At 44.0% G+C, this 25,428-nt stretch overlaps 1 protein-coding gene across 1 annotated transcript in view; it reads right to left on the reverse strand.

Annotated features, from left to right (window-relative positions):
* The window catches only part of pde1ca (phosphodiesterase 1C, calmodulin-dependent a), a 192,949-nt gene that overhangs the window by 149,229 nt on the left and 18,292 nt on the right, over positions 1–25,428 (reverse strand). Inside the window, exons 2-3 of the mRNA XM_056299337.1 lie at positions 12,055–12,105; positions 9,284–9,449 (exon numbers count right to left, since the gene is read on the reverse strand). Coding sequence (XP_056155312.1) covers positions 9,284–9,449; positions 12,055–12,105 — 217 coding nt within the window. The remainder of the gene's footprint in view (positions 1–9,283; positions 9,450–12,054; positions 12,106–25,428) is intronic.

Below are 25,428 nucleotides of genomic sequence, written 5' to 3' on the forward strand. Positions count from 1 at the left end.
ATGCGCAGAATGTTCAGTATATAACACCGTCAGCTCCGGTAGTTCAACCTCACGTACCTCTCTTGTGCGTGTCTGTGTGGCACCATGACACACTTTGTCCAAGTGTCCCACTTTGTTGCATTTCCTGCATGTAACGGATGTAGCTGGGTAATTAGATGCATTGGCTAAATGTCCATGTAATCTACAGCGGAAGGTAACATGTGTTCTCCCCTTGTTGAGAAGCAGCAGCAGCAGCAGCAGCGTTGGCATGTTTTCCTCTCTCTCCCTTGTCGTTTGGCCACCTGATGTGCAGCCTGCATAGGTGCGGCAGTCGGCTGACAGAACCCTTCAGCTTGCTCCGGTGCAGCCTCCACTTGTATAGCAGTAACCACGGCCTTGTCCAGGGTAAGTGAACTGTCCAGCAGCAGCAGTCTCTCACGTATCCGCGGGTTGTACAGGCATCCAACCAGCTGATCACGGATCACCTCATCTTGGTCACCGAAGTGGCACGTCGATGCCAGGTCACGTAGCACAGCAACATCTTGAACAACCATTTCCTTCGGAGCTTGTACTCTCTTCCGGGACCCATGACGTCCAGCAACAAGGTTCGTATTTGGGACAAAGTGCGCCTCCAACGCAGCCATGGCAGTATGGTAGTCCGTTGCTGTGTCGGGAAGTGAGTAGAAAAGTCTGTGTCCTCCTGTCCCCAGGCAGGGAAGTAAAGCAGCTCCTCGTCTTGCAGTAGACCAAGAGTGTCCAGTAGCAGTGATAACTAGCAAGTAGTTCTCACGAGCTAACCGCCCGGTGTTGAACGGGACGGCAGGTTCACCAGGGCAGGGCGGGAACAAGCCCGGGAACGGCACATTCCCGGCCGTTGTAACAAGCGGGAAACCAACTCACAAGTAAATCCAAATTACCTCGTCGCCAATTGTTGTGTGTACTGTGGTAATAAGTAAGCAGAGTAGTATCTTAATCAACGGTTATTTATTGAACATCTCTGAGGTAAGCAAGTAACGGCCACAGCTCCACGTAGACTCCTCCTCTCTCCTCCTACGTCATCACGTCTTAAAGGCACAGGACACAACAAATAGTTGTATTTTCGCGCAATTTCGATAAGGATTCCAGACCCAGCACAGCACAGAAACCGCTCTCATTAAAGTCACCATAGACTTATTGAGCTTGGCAACCGACGTCATTGCGCAATGCATTGTGGGGAGAAGCCGCCATATTGTGATGCCATGGACGCTAGCCAGTAACACGCAATGTTTTCCTCGTCCTGCTTGGGCTAAGTATGCTTAAAAAACAGTTTGAAAAAAGATGGATTATACAAAGACAAACTCATACCGGACGCCAAGAAACGCTATATTGACAAAATCAACATTATCGGAAATGTCGATCCTTATGGAATCCGCGACCCTGACGCCTTGCCTCCCCTCACGTTTCCTGATGTGTTTGCATATCTTGGGTTTGGTGTCGGTCAGTGCCCACACCGCTGGACAGTTTCGTAATTATCAGTCTTTGGAAGCCCACGTTCAGTTCACCGGTGGTTGGGTACATGACCTGGAGATTTACAAGCCTGTCAACGGTGAAAACACTGTCGTCCAAACGAAGGTACCAGCTTTCTTTTAGCATTCTTCCTTTGTGTACCCGGCAACGTTACGTGGAGAATACATTAACGTTACAATATTCACATTTGTCTGTGTCCAGTTATGCACCCTATGCGACTTAATGAACTGCCTTTAAAGTCCTGGGTGATCGTCAGCTGCAGTGGAAAGGTGGAGTGTGCACACCGCACATGTATGGCAGGAGTAGCAGAGACATACCCATGTAGGTGCTCTGTTACTCAAAGTGGAGGCTACTGTTCGGATTCGTGGAATAAAAACTGTCACAGATGTGCCAGCATGCTGGGTTTAGCCGAGCAATTTGAGAAAGATCAAAGCTGAAGTGGGATACAGGGTTGACTACACCTCATCAGCTAGGCAAAAGAAAGTGCTTGACCAGCGCATAACTGCACCCTCCACGGCACCAGGCATAAGGAGTCGTGCCCAAAAAAGGAAAACTCCACTAGCTAAACTTGAAGAGTTGTCACCACTGCTTGAAACACTGCTGCAGCATAGCAAGGCTGTTGGTTTGTCAGGGATGGAGAATTATTACATTCTATATACAGACACAGTGCAGCCCTCTGCAGTACCCGAGTCCCTTGCAACATCTCCGTGTGATAAAAGTGTAGAGTCACATGACCTGTCAGCTATCCAAATGCACTGTGAGAAATACAGGCATGCTGAAAATGTGACTGATGCGCAGGCAGCAGCTATTGAGATGTGCACAAGACAACAGCATAATTCTCCTGCTTGGTATGTAAGTCGGACTGAAAGAATTACTGCCTCAAACATGCATGCAGTATTTGCCACCAGTATGGAAAAGCCAGCCCTGACAGCTGTGAAAAAGGTGTGCAACCCACAATGCACAGTGTCCACCATACAAACCAGATGGGGTGCCAACCATGAGATTGATGCTCGAAAGGCCTACCTTCACAGCAGCGCCCCATATCACACAAACCTAAAGTGGATCAGTGTGGTTTTAGAATTAACCCCAGCTTCCCAGAAATTGGAGCCTCTCCTGATGTACTTACAATGTGTGATTGCTGTGGGAAAGGCTGCCTTGAAATTAAATGTCCATTCAAATATAGATCATGCAGCATCAGCAGGCCTTAGAAACAAAGGACAAAGACTTCTACCTCGAGTTGTCCTATGGTAAGCTTCAGCTTAAGAAAACACATTGTTTCTACACAGACACAGACACAAATATCGTGTTTACAAGCACACGGCTTCTGCATGTCACCGCCCCAATGTGACGGCCTGCCCTAAAGATTTTGGATTGGTTCGGCAATGAACGTTTTTTTTTTTTTACTTTGTTTCCACCCAGTTTTAGCAACGAAAGCTGGGAGAATGTCCTCAGTCTCTAGTTGAGCGAAGCCTGGAATCGCCTGGAAAACTATGTTGGCATTAAGGGTACTGCTCAGGCCCGGTTCCAATCCTACCTATCTGACAGATCTTTTTCTGTTGTAATGGGAGAATTTTCCTCATCCCCAGCCCCCCTCGCATGTGGTGTCCCCCAGGGCTCAATTCTTGGTTCATTATTATTTTCCATTTACATGCTCCCCCGGTTCAGATCATCCGTCATCATAATATGAATTTTCGCTGTTATGCAGATGGCACCCAGCTTTATGCCCCGCTTACTGGTAATGACACACATGATCTTTCTTGTGTTATGGTTTGTCCCTCTGATATTAAGTGTTGGATGTTGCAAAACCTCCTCAGGCTTAATGAGTCCAAATCTGAGGTCCCTTTATTCGGCCCCCCTAACCTAATTGGCGGCCTTGAAGAGTCAATGGTACCTGTCCTCCACACCCACACCCACAATTTTGGGTGTCTTTTTTGACTCCAAGCTCTGTTTTGACACATAAATCACTAGGGTAGTACAGTCTTACTTTCTCCAAATTAGGAACAACGCAAAAGTTAAAAATGTTCTGTCTCAAACTGACCTTGAAAAAGTCATCCATGCATTCATTTAATTTCTCTTTGGTCTAATTATGGTCTTGTGACTTTATCCTGACCGTGTTTTACCATGTTTTGTGGAGTGGATCTGGCATTATGTCCTATATTTTCACTGGATTTAGTTGTTTTGTCTTGACTATGCATTATTTTATCCCGTTGTGCAAGGCACCTCATAACGCTGTTCAGAACGGTTTAATACAGGCACTGTGCCTTGACTCATCATCCTCATCCTCATCATCATCATCATCATCAAGTTATGTAACCTATGGAGGTTGTAGGAGCACAGCTGATGCCTCAACAGGTTGAGTCATTATTGTGTGTCAGTAGGGGAGTCCCTGGTGGTCCCTATCTCCTCTCCAGGAATGGATGGCCGTTGGTTCACAGAGGAAGTCATCCGCCCTTTGACAGGTTTTGTTTTTAGTCCTGCTGGGTGTCCACACACCCTCCTTACAAAAACCCAAGGGTTGAAGTGGGGGTGTCGGTTTAGTTGAGATGACCTGACGGTCGCAGTTTAACGTTGTACCCAGGACGAACGTGCCTTCACTACTGAGGTAGGCCTCAGTATCAGTGTAGTAGTGTGAAGCTGGAGTACTATGTACCACATGCTTTTCGTTTAACTACTGCCCCTGAAGCTTTCATTTACCACTTACCCTGTGGGCCTCTGAAGCAGAGACGCATGCACACACACACACACACACACACACACACACACACACACACACACACACACACACACACACACACACACACACACACACACACACACACACACACACACACACACACAGAATAGACTGCCAGTCCAAGCCACATAATTCCCCCACTATTCTGTGCACTACAGACTAGGGCAGGGCAATGTATGGATATGATGTGGACATCATGATGTGAGTCTGGATGTCATCTGGGATTCTGGATGGCTGCAGTACACCAGGGTCATATGACTTTGTGTGGACATCATGATGTGGGTCTGGATGTCGTCTGGGATTCTGGATGGCTGCAGTACACCAGAGTCATAACTTTCTGAGCTTGAGCTGCCTGACTGCTCTCGCTGCTCTGTTGTCTGCCTTTAACCCTTTAAGACCTGAGGTCTCTTTTTAGCAGCAACTAGGGCGACCTCTACATCTCATCAGGTCTTGATGGGGTAACCACTTACACGGGGGAATCCTGAGTGTTGATTTGGATCTGGGTATGTATAATAATGCCCACAATATCGATAGTGAGGTATTTGGTAAGAGTTATCATGATATTTTATATTTGTCTTCTTCCAGTGTAACTTAATAATTCTCTGTCTCACAAAAGAGACTCATTGTATGTTTTCTTTTCATGCATTCTTTTTCTGTCTCTTGTTGGAACATCCAGGGTCTCTTCTCATCTTCCTCTGGGATGAAGAGTAGAGACCCTGACTTGTTAAAACACATCGATAATGTCGACATAGTCATATTAACTGAAACCTGGTGTGGTGAAGACATAACCACCCATTGTCCGTCAGGTTACAAAGAAATAATTATTCCATCAAATAAACTTAACTCAGTACATCGTGGACGAGACTCCGGAGGTATTTTGATTTGGTACAGAGGATGTTTAGCCAACCACATTTCAAAAATTAAAATTGGAACATCCCACTGCTGGCTAAAACTCAGCAATAAAATTGGCATCTCAAACAAAGATGTCTATCTCTGTGCTCTATATTCTCCCCCAACTGAATCTCCAAATTATGATGAGGATCTCCTGAGTAACCTCCATGAAGAGGTAAGCCTTTTCCAGGCCCAGGGAAATGTGCTGCTGTGCGGAGATTTTAACGCAAGAACAGGTTCAATGAGTGATACCATTGACCCTCAGGGTACCAGACATGTGTTTGGTCAACATTCCCTGTACCTCTCACCAACCCTCATTAAAAGGAGCTCCCTCGACCGTACTGTGAACAAGGCTGGTAAGGAGCTAGTGCACCTCTGTCGCGCCTCTGGCCTGTACACGCTTAACGGGAGGATCAGAGGAGACTCTTTGGGAAGGTTCACATGTTGTTCAGGTCTGGGAGCTAGTGTAGTTGACTATGCAATAACTGACATGGACCCCACCTCCTTCAGCGCATTCACTGTCAGACAACAAACTCCTCTTTCTGACCATAACCAAATTATGATTTTCCTCAAAACTATTAACCTGACTCAAATGCCTATAGAGGAGCCCAGCAAGCTGTTCAAAATTAATAAGACCTACAGATGGGCTCCAGACAGAGCAGAAAAATTAATCAATATCCTGAATTCATCCAAGTTACTTAATATGATTACTAACTTCATTAACAAACCGTTTGAAACTAATAAGGACAATACCAACTAAGCTGTTAATGAAATCAATTGTATCTTTCAGACGGCAGCAAACATGGTCCTACCAAGGACCAACAAAAGAAAAAAGAAACAATCTGAAAATGAAAAATGGTTTGACAACGACTGTAAAAATATAAGAAAGGAACTGCGTAAATTGTCAAACCTGAAACACTACCAACCTCAAGATATGGATATAAGAAAGAAATATAGCGAAACGTTAAAACTATATAAACACACATTAAGAATGAAAAAACAAAGCCATGTAGATAGAACCCTACAGGACATAGAACATTCCCTGAATCAAAACCAATTCTGGGAAATGTGGAATAATTTGAGCTCTACAAAACCACAAGACCTGCCTATCCAAAATGGAGAAATTTGGAAAAATCATTTTGAACATATCTATTCGGAAATCCAACAAGAACACTCAAATTCCAATTACAATCTGATCAAACAGAAATTACAGTTGCTCGAATGCACTATAAAAGACAACCAAAACCCACTGGATTTTCCAATAACACAAGAAGAATTGGCACAGAAGCTCAAATCCTTAAAACCCAATAAAGCTTGTGGCCTTGACAGCATCAGAAGCGAGATGCTTAAAAACAGCACACCTGAGCTGCAAAGGGCAGTACTCAAATTGTTCAACATCCTTCTAAGTTCGGGATATTTTCCTGACATCTGGAGCAAAGGGCTTATAACGCCTATTCATAAAAATGGAGACAAATTGGGTCCTAATAATTTCAGAGGCATTTGTGTGAGCAGTAGTCTGGGGAAGATGTTTAATAGCATTTTGAACAATCGATTTCTAACCCTCCTTAACGAACACAATGTCCTGAGCAAAGGTCAAATTGGCTTCCTCCCAAATCACCGGACTACGGACCATATTTACACCCTACACACCCTCATAAATGAAAATGTGAATCAAACCAAAAATGGAAAAATATTTGCTTGTTTTATTGACTTCAAAAAAGCTTTCGACTCTATTTGGCATGAAGGACTATACTATAAACTTTTACAAAGTGGTGTAGGGGGTAAAGTGTATGACATAATAAAGTCAATGTATTCGGACAACAAATGTGCAGTTAAGATCGGAGACAAACACACTGAGTTCTTCACTCAGGATAGAGGGGTGAGACAGGGGTGTGGACTTAGCCCAACACTGTTTCATATATATATTAATGAACTGGCGGTGCAGCTGGAACAGTGTGCAACCCCAGGTCTCCTCCTGTATGACATGGAAGTGAAATTTTTGCTTTATGCAGATGATCTAGTTTTATTGTCACCAACCGCAGATGGGCTGCAACAACTACTAGACCTGCTTGAGGACTATTGCCAGCACTGGGCCCTGGCAATAAATCCAAAAAGACAAAAGTAACGATCTTCCAGAAGAAGCCCAGATGTCAGGAAAATAGATACCAGCTGACTCTAGGTAGCATCACCTTAGAGCACACGATGCAGTATACCTACCTTGGTCTAATTATTACAGCATCAGGGAGTTTCAGTAGGGCTGTGAATAACCTAGAACAAAAAGCTGGCAGAGCTCTATATGCGATTAAAAATAAATTCTTTAACATTGTTATACCAATCTCCATCTGGTGCAAACTGTTTGATAGTGTAATTCTGCCCATTGCACTATATGGAAGTGAGGTATGGGGTCCACTCAGCCTTTCCAGCTACACTAGATGGGACAAGCATCCAGCAGAAACCCTACATGCTGAATTCTGTAGAATGATTCTGAAAATACAAAGGAAAACACCAAACAACGCATGTAGGGCAGAATTAGGCCGGTTTCCATTATTGATAAATGTACAAAAAAGATCTCTAAATTTCTGGATGCACTTAAATACAAGCCCAACAAATACATTGCACCCTAAAGCTCTGAAAACCCAAGAACTGAACCCCAAAAAGAGTCCCATGAAGCAGCTGGCTCTGAGACTCGCTAATCCTTTAACAATTACTAAGACCAACCAACCTCAAGCCAGCACTGCATCCCAAACAAAGATTATGATAAATCAGGCTATAAAACAAAGCAAGAACAATTACCTGAAACATTGGAACGCTGAAATCAAAACTCAAAACAAACTAGAAGTCTATCGGGCCCTAAAAACAAACTATGATTTGGAAGAACACCTCTTAACTGTCAGAGACAGGAAGCAGCGACAGACCCTCACCAAATACAGGCTCAGTGACCACAGTCTAGCCATTGAAAAGGGGAGACACAAAAAGACGTGGTTGCCAAAAGAGCATCGAACATGTGGTCAATACATGACAGATGAGGTGGAGACAGAGGGGCACTTCCTCCTTAAATGTGACACATGTGAAAAACAGCGCCGGGCTTTTCTCCAGGAACTGGAACATGTGACTCCAGAGTAGCAGGAAATGGGAGGACGCAGGTAAGCTGCGGGGGGTCCTGGGAGGGGGGCAGCGGCAAGATTTATATTTTCCTGCCACAACCTGAGAGACAGTGGGGGACGGCACCTATTGCTACTGTTGTTGTTTGATATCATCATCATTGTTGTTGTTGCTGTTATTATTATAATCATTGTTGTTGCTGTTATTTTATAATCATTGTTGTTGCTGTTATTATTATAATCATTGTTGTATTGTGTTGTTATTATAATCATTGTTGTATTGTGTTGTTGTTGTTTTACATGCTTTGGCAATATGTACACAAATGTATGTCATGCCAATAAAGCACATATTGAATATTGAATATTGAATTGAGAGAGAGAGAGAGAGAGAGAGAGAGAGAGAGAGAGAGAGTTGCTATGTAACAGATGAGTACTGAGAGAAAAGCTTGGGGTGACTGCTGCTTCACATCTGTTTCTCTAGACAATTTCAAGTGCGCGCGCACGTGTGTGTGTGTGTGTGTGTGTGTGTGTGTGGGTGTGTGTGTGTCTGTTCTCTGTGTGTGTGTGTGGGTCTGTTGTCTCTGTGTGTGTGTGGGTCTGTTGTCTGTGTGTGTGTGTGTCTGTTGTCTATATGTGTGTGTGTGTGTGTCTGTTGTCTATATGTGTGTGTGTGTGTGTGTCTGTTGTCTATATGTTTGTGTGTGTGTGTGTGTGTTGTCTGTTGTCTGTGTGTGTGTGTCTGTTGTCTATATGTGTGTGTGTGTGTGTCCTTTTGTCTATATGTTTGTGTGTGTGTGTGTGTGTGTGTGTCTGTTGTCTATATGTTTGTGTGTGTGTGTGTGTGTGTTGTCTGTTGTCTGTGTGTGTGTGTGTGTGTGTCTGTTGTCTATATGTGTGTGTGTGTGTGTCTGTTGTCTATATGTTTGTGTGTGTGTGTGTGTGTTGTCTGTTGTCTGTGTGTGTGTGTGTGTCTGTTGTCTATATGTGTGTGTGTGTGTGTCCTTTTGTCTATATGTTTGTGTGTGTGTGTGTGTGTGTGTGTGTGTGACAGCGGGAGAGGGTCTGGAAGAACCTGATAGCGGTCTTCTCCATGGCGTCTGCTCCGTCCATGCTGGGAAGTTCATCAGCCAGGATCTCCTCGGGGTTCCGCGGATCAATCAGGATCCTTCTCTTGTCCTTGTCCTTGATGCCGATGCCAGCTGTGATGGCATTCCACAAGGCATTCTGGGACTTGGAACCTGGGCAGGAAATTGAGGCTTTTGTTGCAAAGCATTTTGATGAGCGCGATAAAACTGATGATGTCCAGTTGAACGTGATACCTGCGTTCCTCATGCAGCCGGCTGACACCTCTCCCACCCGCTGCTGACGTCATCACACAGCACATGGCATGTAATTAACTGGCTTGGAGCCTGCTTTCATGTGCAACTAAACTTGAACTCATCCGCAGCTCAGGCACAAATGAAGATATAGTAGCTGTGTTTGGATCAAAGCAGGAAGTTGAGCCTCCTGGCAGGAGCACGTTGGCAGAGTAAGTGTGCAGTGCTCTGTGGCTCATGTGCGTAACATTACAGCACAGCTATGAGGGACTGTAGAACCTGGTGCATGCGGTCACGGACAGTATTGGTACTGACCATCCTTGACAGCATAGTATAAGTGTGTGAATGTCAGCTCTCCCAGCACATATTCCACAGCCCTTCTGTCATGTGTGCCAGGTTCAAGTTATTTTACATTAAATGTCAGCAAACGTGTCATATACGTATATGCTGCCATAACTGCATTTTTAGTGAGTTTCATAATGTCAGCATGGTTTTACACACCACACAAGCTGAGCATGAGGCAATACAAAGCCCATGCAGCACCTGACCCATGTGACCTGTATGACCTGTATGAGCTGCATGACCTATATGACCTGTATGACCTGTATGATCTGCATGACCTATATGACCTATATGACCTGCATGACATGTATGACCTGTATAACCTTTATGACCTGTATGACCTGTATAACCTGTATGACATGTATAACCTTTATGACCTGTATGATCTGTATAACCTGTATGACATGTATAACCTTTATGACCTGTATGATCTGTATAACCTGTATGACTTGTATAACCTGTATGACATGTATAACCTTTATGACCTGTATGATCTGTATGATCTGCATGACCTATATGACCTATATGACCTGCATGACCTGTATGACATGTATGACCTGTATAACCTGTATGACTTGTATAACCTGTATGACATGTATAACCTTTATGACCTGTATGATCTGTATAACCTGTATGACATGTATAACCTTTATGACCTGTATGATCTGTATAACCTGTATGACTTGTATAACCTGTATGACATGTATAACCTTTATGACCTGTATGACCTGTATGATCTGTATAACCTGTATGACCTGTATAATCTATATAACCTGTATAACCTGTATAACCTTTATGACCTGTATGACCTGTATGATCTGTACGACCTGTATGATCTGTATAACCTTTATGACCTGTATGACCTGTACGATCTGTATGATCTGTATAACCTGTATAATCTATATAACCTGTATAACCTGTATGACCTGTATAACCTTTATGACCTGTATGACCTGTATGATCTGTATAACCTGTATGACCTGTTGCTCTCCCTGAGTTTTTTTCGTATGTTTTCTCCCTGTTAAGGGGTTTAGGGGGGTGGTCCTTATCTGATGCGAGATTACAAAGTTGCCTCAGCTTTACAGCAGCACAACATCCTGTCCTTACACCCTCGCCTTGTTAACGTGTTTTTGTGAAATCAGTTCGACTATATCAACACTATATCAACGATATATCAACACTATATCAACACTATATCAATGCTATATCAACGCTATATCAACGCTATATCAAGACTATATCAAGACTATATCAATGCTATATCAAGACTATATCAACACTATATCAACGCTATATCAACACTATATCAAGACTATATTAACACTATATCAAGACTATATCAAGACTATATCAACACTATATCAAGACTATATTAACACTATATCAAGACTATATCAATGCTATATCAAGACTATATTAACACTATATCAAGACTATATCAACACAATATCAACACTATATCAACGCTATATCAAGACTATATTGACACTATATCAAGACTATATCAAGACTATATTAACACTATATCAACCCTATATCAATGCTATATCAACGCTATATCAACACTATATCAATGCTATATCAAGACTATATTAACACTATATCAAGACTATATCAACACTATATCAAGACTATATCAAGACTATATCAACGCTATATCAACCCTATATCAATGCTATATTAACACTATATCAAGACTATATCAAGACTATATTAACACTATATCAACCCTATATCAATGCTATATCAACGCTATATCAAGACTATATTAACACTATATCAAGACTATATCAAGACTATATTAACACTATATCAAGACTATATCAAGACTATATTAACACTATATCAACCCTATATCAATGCTATATCAACGCTATATCAACACTATATCAATGCTATGTTTTGTGAGAGGAAAACTGCTCGCTTCAAATGCATCTGATCCCATGTTGTGAATGTCTGTGTTGCGCATTACCTGCGCTACACTGCCCTCTAGCGACAAATTGTATATTACAGCTTACTTTCAAGACTGAAAAGAGGCGTAGTGGGGTTGCAGTAGTTGTCGTTAAACAGGTGCAGGTCACAGTCTGCTTCCGGGTCGTGCCTCGTGTACCCGGGATGAAGTGATATGCAATGAAAGAGAGGAGGAGGAGGAGGAGGAGGAGGAGAGGGGAGCAGATCAACTCACGTGTGAAGCGAGCCAGCGGCCGCCGGTTGTCTCTTCCGGCCTCATTGGCAACTAAAAGAGACAGAAAAGGTTACGATACGGGAAGTGACGTCATGAGGGAGGAAATGGAGCAGGCTGAGGGGATAGCGTAGTTGTGTTCAGTACTTTCAAGTTCATTTGTTCGCATTTACTCCTTTTATCATACACTTGTATTCTAATTGACAAACAAAATAAATACTAGACTGGCACGTGACCGGCTGACCGCTAACTTGTGTTTGGTGACCTGTGACGTGTGACTGTATGACTGGTTAACTAGCACTTAACCTCGTGACTTGTTTACTACTTTTTATTCAACACGGTTCCAGAACGACTGAATGTCCCACAGAGAAACCCGAACGGGTGCAGAACGGGTCAACCTTGCCACGTGGTACTGATGCCAACGGAAGCCGTCAGCATCAACCACACTGACAGGAGGAACAAAAGCGGAGACGGCGTGTGGGCCTCGTCTCCACACTGTGTGTTGTGTAACTTATAGATTTGCATTAGCAAGTATCCCCCTGTCGTGTGGCACGTGTCCATAGCTTCTGTTCGTTGTTATCTTACAAAGAGATGTTGTACTTCAACACAACACAGCCCGAACTTATTTACTGCTCAGCACGCATTTACTACCGCTTCACTAGTCCGCGGACAGTAGAAATACATTATCCACAGAATGAATAAATTATCCACAGAATGAATAAATTAATGTGTCAGCTAGAATTGTCAACAAAACAACTTGCTGTTTAATAAAGCACAGCGTGTTTAGTAAGCAGGCTGGGTGTGTGTGTGTGTGTGTGTGTGTGTGTGTGTACACAAGTTAGAAGTTAAACTCTATAAGAAAGATGCCTAGTCCAAGGGAACACCAGCAACCCTGTTCGCATATGTACTCATGTGTTCTCATATGTCCTCATGTGTTCTCATATGTCCTCGTGTGTGCTCATATGTCCTCGTGTCCTCATGTGTTCTCATATGTCCTCATGTGTTCTCATATGTCCTCATGTGTTCTCATATGTCCTCGTGTGTGCTCATATGTCCTCGTGTCCTCATGTGTTCTCATATGTCCTCATGTGTTCTCATATGTCCTCATGTGTTCTCATATGTCCTCGTGTGTGCTCATATGTCCTCGTGTCCTCATGTGTTATCATATGTACTCATGTGTTCTCATATGTCCTCGTGTTCTCATATGTCCTCGTGTGTGCTCATATGTCCTCGTGTCCTCATGTGTTCTCATATGTCCTCATGTGTTCTCATATGTCCTCGTGTCCTCATGTGTTCTCATATGTCCTCATGTGTTCTCATATGTCCTCATGTATTCTCGTGTTATCATGTGTTCTCATGTGTTCTCATGTCCTTCTGTTCTCGTATGTTCTCGTGTTCTCATATGATCTCATATGTTCTCGTGTTATCATGTGTTCTCATATGATCTCATATGTTCTCGTGTTCTCATATGTGCTCATGTGTTCTCATATGATCTCATATGTTCTTGTGTTCTCATATGTTCTCGTGTTCTCATATGATCTCATATGTTCTCGTGTTATCATGTGTTCTCATATGTTCTCATATGATCTCGTGTTCTCGTGTTCTCATATGTGCTCATGTGTTCTCATATGATCTCATATGTTCTTGTGTTCTCATATGTTCTCGTGTTCTCATATGATCTCATATGTTCTCGTGTTATCATGTGTTCTCATATGATCTCATGTGTTCTCATATGATCTCATATGTTCTCGTGTTATCATGTGTTCTCATATGATCTCATGTGTTCTCGTATGTTCTCATATGAGCTCATATGTTCTCGTGTTATCATGTGTTCTCATATGTTCTCATATGATCTCATGTGTTCTCATATGTTCTCATATGAGCTCATATGTTCTCGTGTTCTCATGTGTTCTCATATGATCTCATATGATCTCGTGTTCTCATATGATCTCGTGTGTTCTCATATGGTATCAATGCCAGAAACACGTTAACAGCAGCAGCCCTCCTGCTGGGAAACTGCTTTTTGCTTTGTCTGTTCCGATTAATGACTTTACAACCTTGTTTGAAATGTCCCCCAAGGCCCCCCCCCTAAGAAAAAAGGCAATGATTTTTTTTGTTCTTTGCATTTTTTCATTGCCCTGGGGCAACAATAACAACAATCAATGTTTGTTTGTTTTTTTAACAGACCCCCCAGTTTTTGTTTTTGTTTTTTTAAATACAGGCCTCTGCCAAATGGCTGAGATGTCGCTTCATGGTAGAAGTCAAAAAACATTCACAAATACCTAAATATCTAGAAAAAGTCAAATAAAATGCTAACTTTTTACGTTTTTGTTTTTTTTTACTTTTAACTCAGACTTGCTCATCTGTGTCGTTGTGCAACAGCACGCATGTTTTTTGGGGCATTAGATCCACAAGACGTCTGGTGGTATGCTGTGAAGCACTGCTGGTTTACATTCAAACAGAGGAAAACATGGCATATCTGACATTTCCATCTTGACACACCCTTTGGACAGAGGTTGCACTGCCCCTGCTTGTCACAGTGAAGCGGCAAATGTCCGCAGCTGTCATACCGCACATCTGGTTGTGGTTGTGAGGGTGTTGAGGTGTAGCATTTCTTCTGAGACAACATCTGTGGTGGAGAGGAGGATGATGGTCGACCAGCTTTGGAAGCTGGCTTGTTGACCTGCTTCAAACTGTGGGCAAGACTGCCAGGTGAAACCTTTGTTGGGGCAATAGGGGCTGCTCCGTGCAGCAACACCTAACAAACAACAGGTGAGGTCCTACCTATGTGTTCCCCATAAAGTGGGAGGAGCAAACACCTTGACCCAATTAACCAATTGGAGGAGCAAAACATAGACCCAAAGGCACACCCTGAATTTGGCTCTTACAACACTGTCCCCTAATTGTTAGAGGCGTCAAGACACAACAATTCAAGACAAAAGAGGCCAAATTCACAACCCAAACAGGAGAATCAAATAAATATGATTAATCAACCTCTTGCACCAAACAACTTTGTTATGGGTGTTTTACAATGTTAGTTTTGGTTTGTAGAGTGACAGAACGCACCAGACCACCTTTATCTGGGAAAACCTCCAGCACTTTGCCAAGAGGCCAGGATCCACGTGGGGCTGCAGGATCCATAATCACCACCACGTCCTCAATCTTCAGACTTCTTTTCCTTCCATTCCACTTCTGTCTCTCCTGTAGCAACGGCAAATATTCCCGGATCCATCGCTTCCAGAATAAATCTGAAGGGTATTACACCTGCCTCCAACGTCGTTTCGCATACATGTCGGATGAGTCAAACAGCCCAGGTGGCATGGCTGGCTTGCCCTTCTTCACTTCCAGAGGTCCAAAGTAATCGACCCCGACGTTAGTAAATGGGGGGAGATCTGGGACAATTCGTTCTTTAGGAAGATCAGCCATCTTCTGCTCTACAGACCTTCCATGATGTCGCCTGCAGAAACCGCATTTTGAGATCACACTCCTCACAGCTGAATTGGCACACGTAATCCAGAACTTCCTCCTCACTGCCGACAATGTGTGGCTTCGTCCGCTGTGACCCAATAACTGGTGAGTATCTTTGAGGATGAGCTTGGAAATGTACTGATCCTTAGAGAGGATGAACGGATGTTTATTCTCTGAGGGCATAGCTCCTTTGCTTAATCTTCCCCCGACTCTCAGGAGCCCATCCTCCACGACTGGATCCAGCTTGTAGATGGAACTCTGTCGGCTTACTGTTCCCTTAGACAGCAAAGAGGAAAGCTCGTCTTGAAACATCTGCTTCTGACAATAACGAACAATGGCCAACTCAGCCTCCGACATCTCACTTGGTGCCAAGGATTTTGTCCTCTGTGTGCTCACGGCCATTTGCCTTTCCACTCGTAGAGAAGCCTTTCTTGGATGGACAACACCATGATGTGGTATGTACCACATTTTTCCATTGCGTAACAACTGCTCCTGAGGTACCTGTTCTGCATACCTCTTGTCAATAACTCCCTTCATGTTGGTGAAGTATTCCTGGTGAAACTGTGGATCATTGACAAACCTCTTCAATCCAAGCATCCTCTGCTTGGCCACAGTGAAGTTATTTGGCAGGAGGACGTCAGGTTTCTTGAAGGGCAGCTTCAAACAGTACCTCCCTTCTTGCAGTGTTGCAGAGCTCCTCATGATCTCCAGAAACTTTAGAGCCTCTCTCGACGCCTGCTTTTCCTCAGACGGTACTTAATTGAAGTCGTGATCATACCGATTCTTCAGCATAAGCTCCAAGTTAGAAACTGAAATTCTATTCAATGCAACAGAAGGCAGTGCCATGTTACGGTTGCCGACATCCCCACTTCCATTCAGAGGACCATTGATGACCCATCCCAACACTGTCCTTATAGCGTACGGGCCATCTCCTTGGCTGTTAACAGTTTCCCAAGGCTCCAATAACCTGGGAGCGTTACTTCCAATTAACATGTCAACGTTAGCCTCTTTGACAGATGTGGCCACTTTTTCACATCTGCAGCCACTACAACATTATCCGTAGTTGCCGGCATCTTCCTCTGTGTGAGTGTTTCGTGGAGGGGATAGAAGTTATTTTCATTCAAAGCAGACACCTGCAGGCCAGCTAAAGAGTAAGCAGAAACAACCTTCTCCTGTCCCATGGTTGTCAAAAGGAAATTAGTTCTTTTTCCTGCCATGTTCAATTTCTGCATGAGATCTTCTGAACAGAAAGTGGCCGAGCTTCCTGGATCCAAGAATGCATAGGTCTGTATAACTCTACTTCCCCCTGTGGCCTTGACCTGAACTGGAACGATGGGAAGAATACAACGGTCTTTTCCGTCCTCTGTTTGAGCACATGTCCCAGAAGGAGACGTCACAACTGCAGCTGATGGTAGAGAGACTGATGCGCCACCTGCTGGTGGGGAGGCAGGTGATGGTGGAGAGGCTGATGCTCCAACTGCTGATTCCTCCGTATTAGTCTTGTTGATGTGAAGCACAGTGGGATGTTGCTGTTCACAGACAGCACAGACCAAGCATTTACTGAAGTGGCGGCTTATATGTCCAGTGCTTAAGCATCCAAAGCAAATGTCCTTCTCCTTTAAAAGGCTGATTTTATCTTTGTGCCTTTTACCTTTAAATTGTTGGCATTTCTCAAGAGGATGAGCGCGTGAACAGCAGTGGCAAGATGGCGTGTCTTGCTTCATTGAGCTATCGGTTGGTGGCTTGTCTTCACCAGAATCCTTCTGCGTCACAGTAGTAGCAAAGCTACTGCCTTTGTAATTTGACTGTGTTGGCTGTACAATAAATTTGTTGGAAACGGCACTTGATGATGATACACCGTCAATATCACCAAAGATGGGGTCAGACAGCATTTTCACATGCTTCTCCAGGAACCTGACCAGGTGCTCAAAATGAGCTCTTTCTTGAGAACTTTCCATTATGTCATAAGCTTTATTTCTCCACCTCTCTCTGAGTTTATATGGAAGTTTTGAAATGACCACCCTTGTGTTAGTTGGCAAATCCAACTCCTGCATGTACTCAAGTTCTCCCATCACATTGCAACATCCCCGTAAGAACAAAGCATAAGCCTGCAAGGCTTTGGCATCCTCAGATTTTATTGTTGGCCAAGCTAGTGCCTTTGCTATATAAGCAGTGGCAATCCTGTACTTGCTTCCAAAGTGTTCCTCAAGAAGGCACTTTGCCTGGCTGTAGCCCCGCTCAGGAGCCATGTGCTATAAGCTTTGAACCAATTCCTTTGGCTGTCCTCTGGTGAACTGCTCCAGATAATACAAACAATCAGCTTCACTGGCTTTGTCCTCCACAAGTTGCTCAAATGCTCTAATGAAGGCTTGATACTGTAATGGGTCTCCTTCAAATACAGGAATGTCTCATGTGGGCAGCGACAACATCCTCTGCTGATAGACAAGAGAGGCTGTGATTTCATTTTGTTTATGCATAATGGTGATGATATTGTTAGGTGGTAGGCCTACTGGTGCATTTTGGGTTTGTTGATCTACATACTGACTGTTGCTTTGATTTGGCCACGCAGTCACACTAGGAGGAGCATACGTGCATGTTCCTGTTGCTTGTTTCATTGGAAACGAGACGTTTTTCTTTGGCCTACAAGCCGTTGCTGGTGGTTGGCGTGCCAGTGACCAATCCTGTGGCTGCGAGGTCTGCGCAACAGGCCTACATGGCTTGACCGTAGGGTCAAGGGTGTAAGCAGGCTTCATTCTCCTCTTTTCCTTTTCACAATAAGCGTTCATGCCATTAGAGGAGACTCGAGAACCACCTGCTTCCAAGACACTCAGCTTAGCAGTACTGCAAGCTCCGCTTCCAATTCCATCTGTTGCGTTTTCCTCTTTAACTGTTGCTCCTGTTCCTCCAGTTTGTGCAGCTCCTTTAAGGCTGTCATGCGCACAAGAAGTGCAGCCTTCTCTGCTGCTGCTTTAGTTACTGATGAAGTATTTGACCTATTGGTGTCACTTTTGTTTGAGGGACGAATGTTGGACGCACTGTCCTCTGGATTAATTTCATTTTCATCACCATGAAATCCACCTTTGTCACAGTTAAGTTCACCTTGATTTTCAACATTGTGATCATTTTTATCAGAACCATATTGTATCTTGTTTTTCAACCACAATTCTATTTTACTGAAAAATTCGTCATCGAACAGCATTTTGGTTCGAAACCACACTTCATGTTTCTCATGTTCTGCTAGTGGCAATAAAGACATGAAAGAATCATGTGTACACCTTATGTCGTAATTCATCAAAAGCTTGTTGCACCTGTGAAACGTTGCCATTTGACAGTAAACCCTGTATCATGTGTCTAAGATTACAAGCTTTACTTAGATTTGATTTTCTGTCTTTTTGCAATCTGTCCAATTTATTACAGAAGGCTTTGGGGGTAAGTGTAAGCATCCGTGTGGGCCTGATAACGTCATCGGTAGTTTGTTGTACCAGACGCACCGCGAGCAGTGGCTTGTCCGTGCCTCCACTCGCGCTCGTGGTGACAAACACCGCGAAAGTTGGTTTATCCGCCTCGCGACCGACGCATCGGAATTACGCAATATTGTGTGCACACATACTACAGATGGCCAGACGTTGGTAGCGCGCTACACATACCTCCCCAATGATGAAGATGATCCTGATGAGGATGCCCCGGTCCCCGGCTCCTTCTCGTCCACTGCCCGCTCAGTTGTATCCGACCCCGCAGAGCCAGGTGCAGGCAGCCGCTGAGCAGATGAGAAGCGGCCGGGAGGATGGAGGATATTCCACTAGAACGCACGGCGGCTCACTCTCCTGGCTACGGTGCTCCGCTGCCGTCCGGGATCGCGAACACTTGGCACGCCGTGGGTTTGTCTTCAGCCAGCTTCTTTGGCAAAGTTGTCGACTTGCCGTGGAGGCTCAGCCCAGTGCTCTAAACCACGGAGGCGCTACTGCTCGGCTTGACCGAATCGACGCACATGTCACACTACCACGTTTGTAAACAAAGTAGAATCGAACGATACAAACTGCTGTGCGAACACTTGGTCCATTTATGGTTCTTGGGCAATAATCCATTGAACAGGTAAACGCTACACAAGTGTGTGAGTAGTGGTCGAAAACTGTTTGCCCTCCGTGCAGCAACAAACAACAGGTGAGGTCCTACCTATGTGTTCCCCATAAAGTGGGAGGAGCAAACACCTTGACCCAATTAACCAATTGGAGGAGCAAAACATAGACCCAAAGGCACACCCTGAATTTGGCTCTTACACAGATGATTTAATATTGTGAAGTCCGATAAAAAGATGGACTTCGACAGAGTCTGGACACACTTGAATGTTACTGTCAGACCTGGGCCCTGGCAACTAACGTCAAAAAGACCAGAACAATGACATTTTAAAAAGATCCAGATGTCAGAGAAACAAATATCACTTTACAATGTGAACACATACAGTAGAAAACTGTTGGGAATATTCAGGCTTGAGAATAAGTTCCACTGGAAATTTCAACCCAGCAGTCAATGAACTGAGAGAGAAAGCACGCAGGGCCTTTTATGCAATCAAAAGACAAATCCAAATTCAGATTCCAATTTCAATTCGGAATCTGAATTTGATTTGCCTTTTGATTGCATAAAATGCTTCAATCAATTATAGAAACCAATCTGCTCTGTAGAAGCGAAGGGTGGGGTCCGCAAACAAAGCTAAACTTTGAGCAATGGGAAAAACATCCAAGGGAAAATGCGCACACTGCATTTTGCAAAAGCCTCCTGCAGGTGCGCAGGACGACAACTCATAACGCCTGCACAGGTGAACCGAGCCCATTTCCATTATTACCGACAAATCCAGAAACCATCATTTAAATACTGGCTTCATCTACAAGAAAGTGACCCCAACTGCTACCACCACAAAGCCCTGCAGAGCCAAGAGGCAAAGGTCACGAAGGTTGTTTTCACCTCTGGGAGACTTCCGGCAGGATGGCGCCAGTGTGCGCGGCGAGCCGCGTGTCGGGTGCGTCTGTGGTATTGTTTGCTGTTGTTCTGCTCTGCCGCCCATGAAGCCATGCCGCCATGCTGTCATGCCGCCATGCCGCCATGCTGTCCATGCCGTCATGCCGCCATGCCACCATGCTGTCCATGCCACCATGCTGTCCTTACTCCACTCGTGTATCATCGCCAAGCGCTTCTCAATACCCGAGCGTGCCACGAGTTGCTGTTAAAGCACAATTTGGGAGATCCGTTCTCAAACCTTCCTCCATTGCTCCCGGCTATACCGGCATACCTGGTGTCATTCCCCGGAGGAAGCGCCCTAGAAGACGGGGAAAGCGGGGGGGGGGGGGTGGTGTCCGGGTGAGAATCAAGGCTTAGCTAACGTCCTCCCATGGTAATGACCTCGCCTCCTTCGCAGTGGTTATCACCTTTTTCCGGTTCGATGGCTCCAGCCTGTTGTTCCTGGCGTTGCTGTGGGCCAACTCCACCTGCCGGTGGAGGCTCCTCTTCCCGGGCGGACGCAGGCCCGCAGAGGCGGCGTGGATAACAGGAACCTTCGCCCGCTGGATGGTGCTTCAGCATCGGACAAAGAGGAGCTTACTGTCCGCCTGGCTCTCGTTAATGCTAGGTCGCTAGCTAATAAGACATTCCTGCTGAATGACTTCTTGACCTCTTGGGAATTGGATTGTATGTTTCTGACGGAGACCTGGCTTCACGCTGGTGAGTTCACCCCATTTTCTGAACTTCTTCCCCCTGACTGCTTATTCACCAGCTCGCTTCGGACCACTGGCCAAGGTGGAGGTCTAGCTTCTGTATTTAAATCCAGCTTCCACATCTGCAGCTTCCAGCTGCAGCTTTTTGAAATAAGGTGTAATTGTCCCGTGCTGTGCGCAGTGGTCCACCGTCCACCGAAATTCAATAAGGACTTCATTCGGGACTTCACAGACTTTGTGGCGGGGACTATAGTGAACTACGACAGTTTCTTAATTGTCGGTGATTTTAATATCCATGTCTGCTGTGAATCCAGACCTCTGGTCAAAGACTTTTTGAATCTTATTGACTCTTTTAATCTCACTGTACTGGTGACTGGCCCGACGCATGAGAAGGGTCACACACTGGACCTTGTGTTGGCCTTGGGTTTAAGTGTATGCATCACTGAAATATGTCATACACGTATATCGGACCATTGGCTGTGTTATTTACTGTGACGCTGCCTTGTTCTCAGGTTAAATCGCGCGCCCCGGCACGCTCCCTGCACGCTCCCGGCACGCTCCCTGCGCACAATTAACCCTTTGACGGCGTCTCAGTTTTCTGTCGCTTTTAAATACTCTGTGCTTCACACCCTGGATGACTCTTGTAATCTCCGTGCTGATGACATTACCACTCTTTTTATCGCTACCTGCACTGACATACTGGACTTGGTTGCTCCTGATGCAACCAAACGCCCTACACCAGTGACAGAGCCATCCATGGCTCAATGACACCACCCGCACTCTTAGACGCACATGTAGACGCGCTGAGAGAAAGTGGAAGACAGACAAACTTCATGTCTCCTTAGGAATTCTAAGAGACTGTTTATCAGAGTACCAGAGAGCCGTTAAATCTGCAAAAACACAGTTTCTATCAAACCTTGTAGTTGTCATAGGCCGCAGGTTCTTTTTAATACTATTAACTCTCTTATAAATCCATGTGAGTCTCCTTGCATCATGCCAACGCCCACGCTCTGTGAAGAATCTCTTATTAAAGGTTTTACAGATAACATCTCTGCTATTAGGGCCTCACCATCCTCTTCGGCCTCAGATCCTGCTATTTATTCTATGTGCCCAGCTGTCTTAAAGCAGTTTGAGCCCGTGTCCCCCTCCTTTATATCTGAGGTAGTTAACCATCTGAGGCCTTCACATTGCCCCCTTGACAGTATTCCACCCAGACTGATAAAAGATGTTTTTACCACTGTTGGGTCTTGTGTTGTAAACCTGATAAACGCCTCTCTTCTCTCAGGCTGCATTCCTGCTGCTTTCAAACACGCTGTAGTATAGCCCCTCATCAAAAAGAGCAATCTTGATCCCTCTGTTCTTTCTAATTTCAGGCCATTCTAAGCTGCCTTTCTTTCAAAAGTCTTAGAGAAAGCAGTTTATGTACAATTACAAATGCACCTTGAAATTAATGGCATTTGTAAAACGTTCCAGTCTGGTTTCACATCACGTCACAACACTGAAACAGGCCTTTTAAGAGTTTTTAATGATCTTCTTTTAACTGTGGACTCTGGGAACTCCGCTGTTCTGGTGCTTTTGGACCTGACTGCTGCCTTTGACACGGTTGACCATAATATTCTTTTATCACGTCTTGAGCTATGTGTAGGCATTAAAGGTACTGCCCTAGAATGGTTCAAGTCTTACCTGTCAGATAGAAGCTTTTCTGTCCATATAGACCAATTCTCTTCAGCTGCAGCCCCACTTAACTGTGGGGTCCCCCAAGGCTCCATTTTGGGCCCCATTCTCTTCTCATTGTATATGCTGCCCTTGGGGTCCATTTTAAAAAAAACATAATATGTCTTTTCATTTTTTTGCTGATGATTTTCAAATCTATCTGCCTATAAAAACAAACAGCAGAGATTCTATTCAGGCTTTGCTGAGTTGTCTAAAGGATGTCAAAACATGGATGGAGTTAGATTTTCTGAAACTAAATCAAATGGTAAATGACTCTGTTGAACATTTCACTAGTGACTTAAATGTGGCCCTCTCTAGTCTCCTCGATTCAGTTGCACCTCTCACTACCAGAGTTAGGCAACTACGGAGGCCTACACCCTGGTTTAATGATGAGACACGTGCTCTTAAGCAGACCTGCAGGAGACTGGAACGTAAATGGCGAAAATCAAAATTGGAAGTTTTTTACCTATCGTGGCACGATTGTTTATTGAAATACAAGCGTGCTTTATCTACTGCAAAAACATCATATCTCTCTCACTGTATTTAAACTTACTAAAAAGCAGTCGTCTATTAACTGCTCACCATTCACAGCCCATGAATTTCTAGATTTTTTTCTGCATTAAGTTTGATGAGATCTTAAACAAAATTAGTTCTTCAACTCCATCTACTCCTGCAGATCCTGTCGTACTAAATTCATATCTACACAATGAGTCACTGTCAGTTCCAGTTATTACAGCTTTTGAGACTATCTCTCTTGATACTTTGACTAAGTTCGTGTCAGCTTCTAAACCAACTGCTTGCCTACTTGATTCCTTACCAGAAAAACTTTTTAAAGATGTCTGGCCTTTTCTTGGACCTACAATGCTAGACATTGTTAATTTATCTCTTACTACTGGCATTGTTCCCAGCAGTTCTAAGACAGCTGTGGTTAAACCTCTACTTAAAAAACCGCACCTTGACCTAGGGTCTCTTAATAACTATTGACCAGTCTGTAATCTTCCATTTTTCTCTAAAGTACTAGAGAGAGTTGTGTATAAACAACTTTTGACCCATATAAAAGAAAACGATCTATATGAACCTTTTCAGTCGGCTTTCAGGCCCTGTCATTCCACTGAAACTGCTCTGACCAGAGTGGTAAATGATCTTCTACTGGCTATCGACTCTGATTCCACTTCTGTGCTTCTACTACTGGACCTCAGTGCAGCCTTTGACACCATTGATCACTGTATACTTTTAGATAGATTAAATTGTAATTTTGGTGTCTCTGGCTTAGCTCTCTCTTGGCTTAAGGCCTACTTATCTGGAAGAACACATTGTGTCTGCTACAATAATATTATATCAAAATTTTCTGACATTAAATATGGTGTGCCTCAGGGCTCAGTACTTGGCCCTCTACTTTTCTCTTTTCATTACACCTCTTGGCCAAATTATACGCAGTTGTGGAATAAATTTCCATTGCTATGCTGATGATACTCAGCTGTATGTGCCTATAAGGGCTGATGATCATACTCAAATCACTAATTTAGAGGCCTGCTTGGCTACTGTGAAAAACTGGATGTCACTTAACTTTCTGCTTTTAAATTCAGATAAAACCGAGATGCTGGTCATTGGCCCTGCTAGACACAGACACCAATTTGATCAAGTAACGAAAACAATCGACAACTCTGTGGTTTCACAAAGTGTGGCAGCCAAAAATCTTGGTGTTAACGTTTGATCCCAGCCTTTCCTTTGATAAGTACATTAAAGAAATCACCAAGACTGCCTTTTTTCACTTACATAACATAGCTAAAATTCGGTCGTTTCTCTCCATGGCTGACACAGAGACTCTACATGTATTTGTTTCATCCAGACTTGATTACTGTAATGTTCTGTTCTCAGGTCTGCCACGTTCTAGTACTAAAAGTCTTCAGATGGTTCAGAATGCTGCAGCTAGAATCCTAACTAAAACTAGGACATTTGACCATATTACACCAATTCTTGCCTCCCTTCATTGGCTTCCTATCCATGTTAGATCAGAATACAAGGTGCTTCTGCTGACTTATAAAATCCTAAATGGGCTTGCTCCATCCTACCTGTCTGATCTCCTTAAACCTTACATGCCATCTCGAGCACTTTGTTCTCAAAATACAGGGCTCCTGTGTGTACCCCAAGTTAAAAAGAAGTCAGCTGGTGGCAGCAGGGCCTTTTCCTATCGGGCTCCATTGTTGTGGAATAACCTGCCTGCTGCCATCAGACCATCAGAGTCTGTTGAGTCTTTAAATCCAAACTTAAAACTCATCTTTTTGCCTTAGTTTACAATTAGTTGCCTTTTGTTGAGTGCTTCACAACCTGTACTGGATGGTGGGTTGGTTTTCTGTCTCAATGAATTTACCAACCACTGTTCTGCCGACGAGATTATCGAGTATAGATTACAGAATATATATTATGACGAATTGATGACTTAATTGATTATGGCTAATGACTATTGTGAGCTGTTCTCTTCTCTAACAAG

Source organism: Lampris incognitus, chromosome 19 (assembly GCF_029633865.1).
Source record: "Lampris incognitus isolate fLamInc1 chromosome 19, fLamInc1.hap2, whole genome shotgun sequence".
Lineage (NCBI taxonomy): Eukaryota > Metazoa > Chordata > Actinopteri > Lampriformes > Lampridae > Lampris > Lampris incognitus.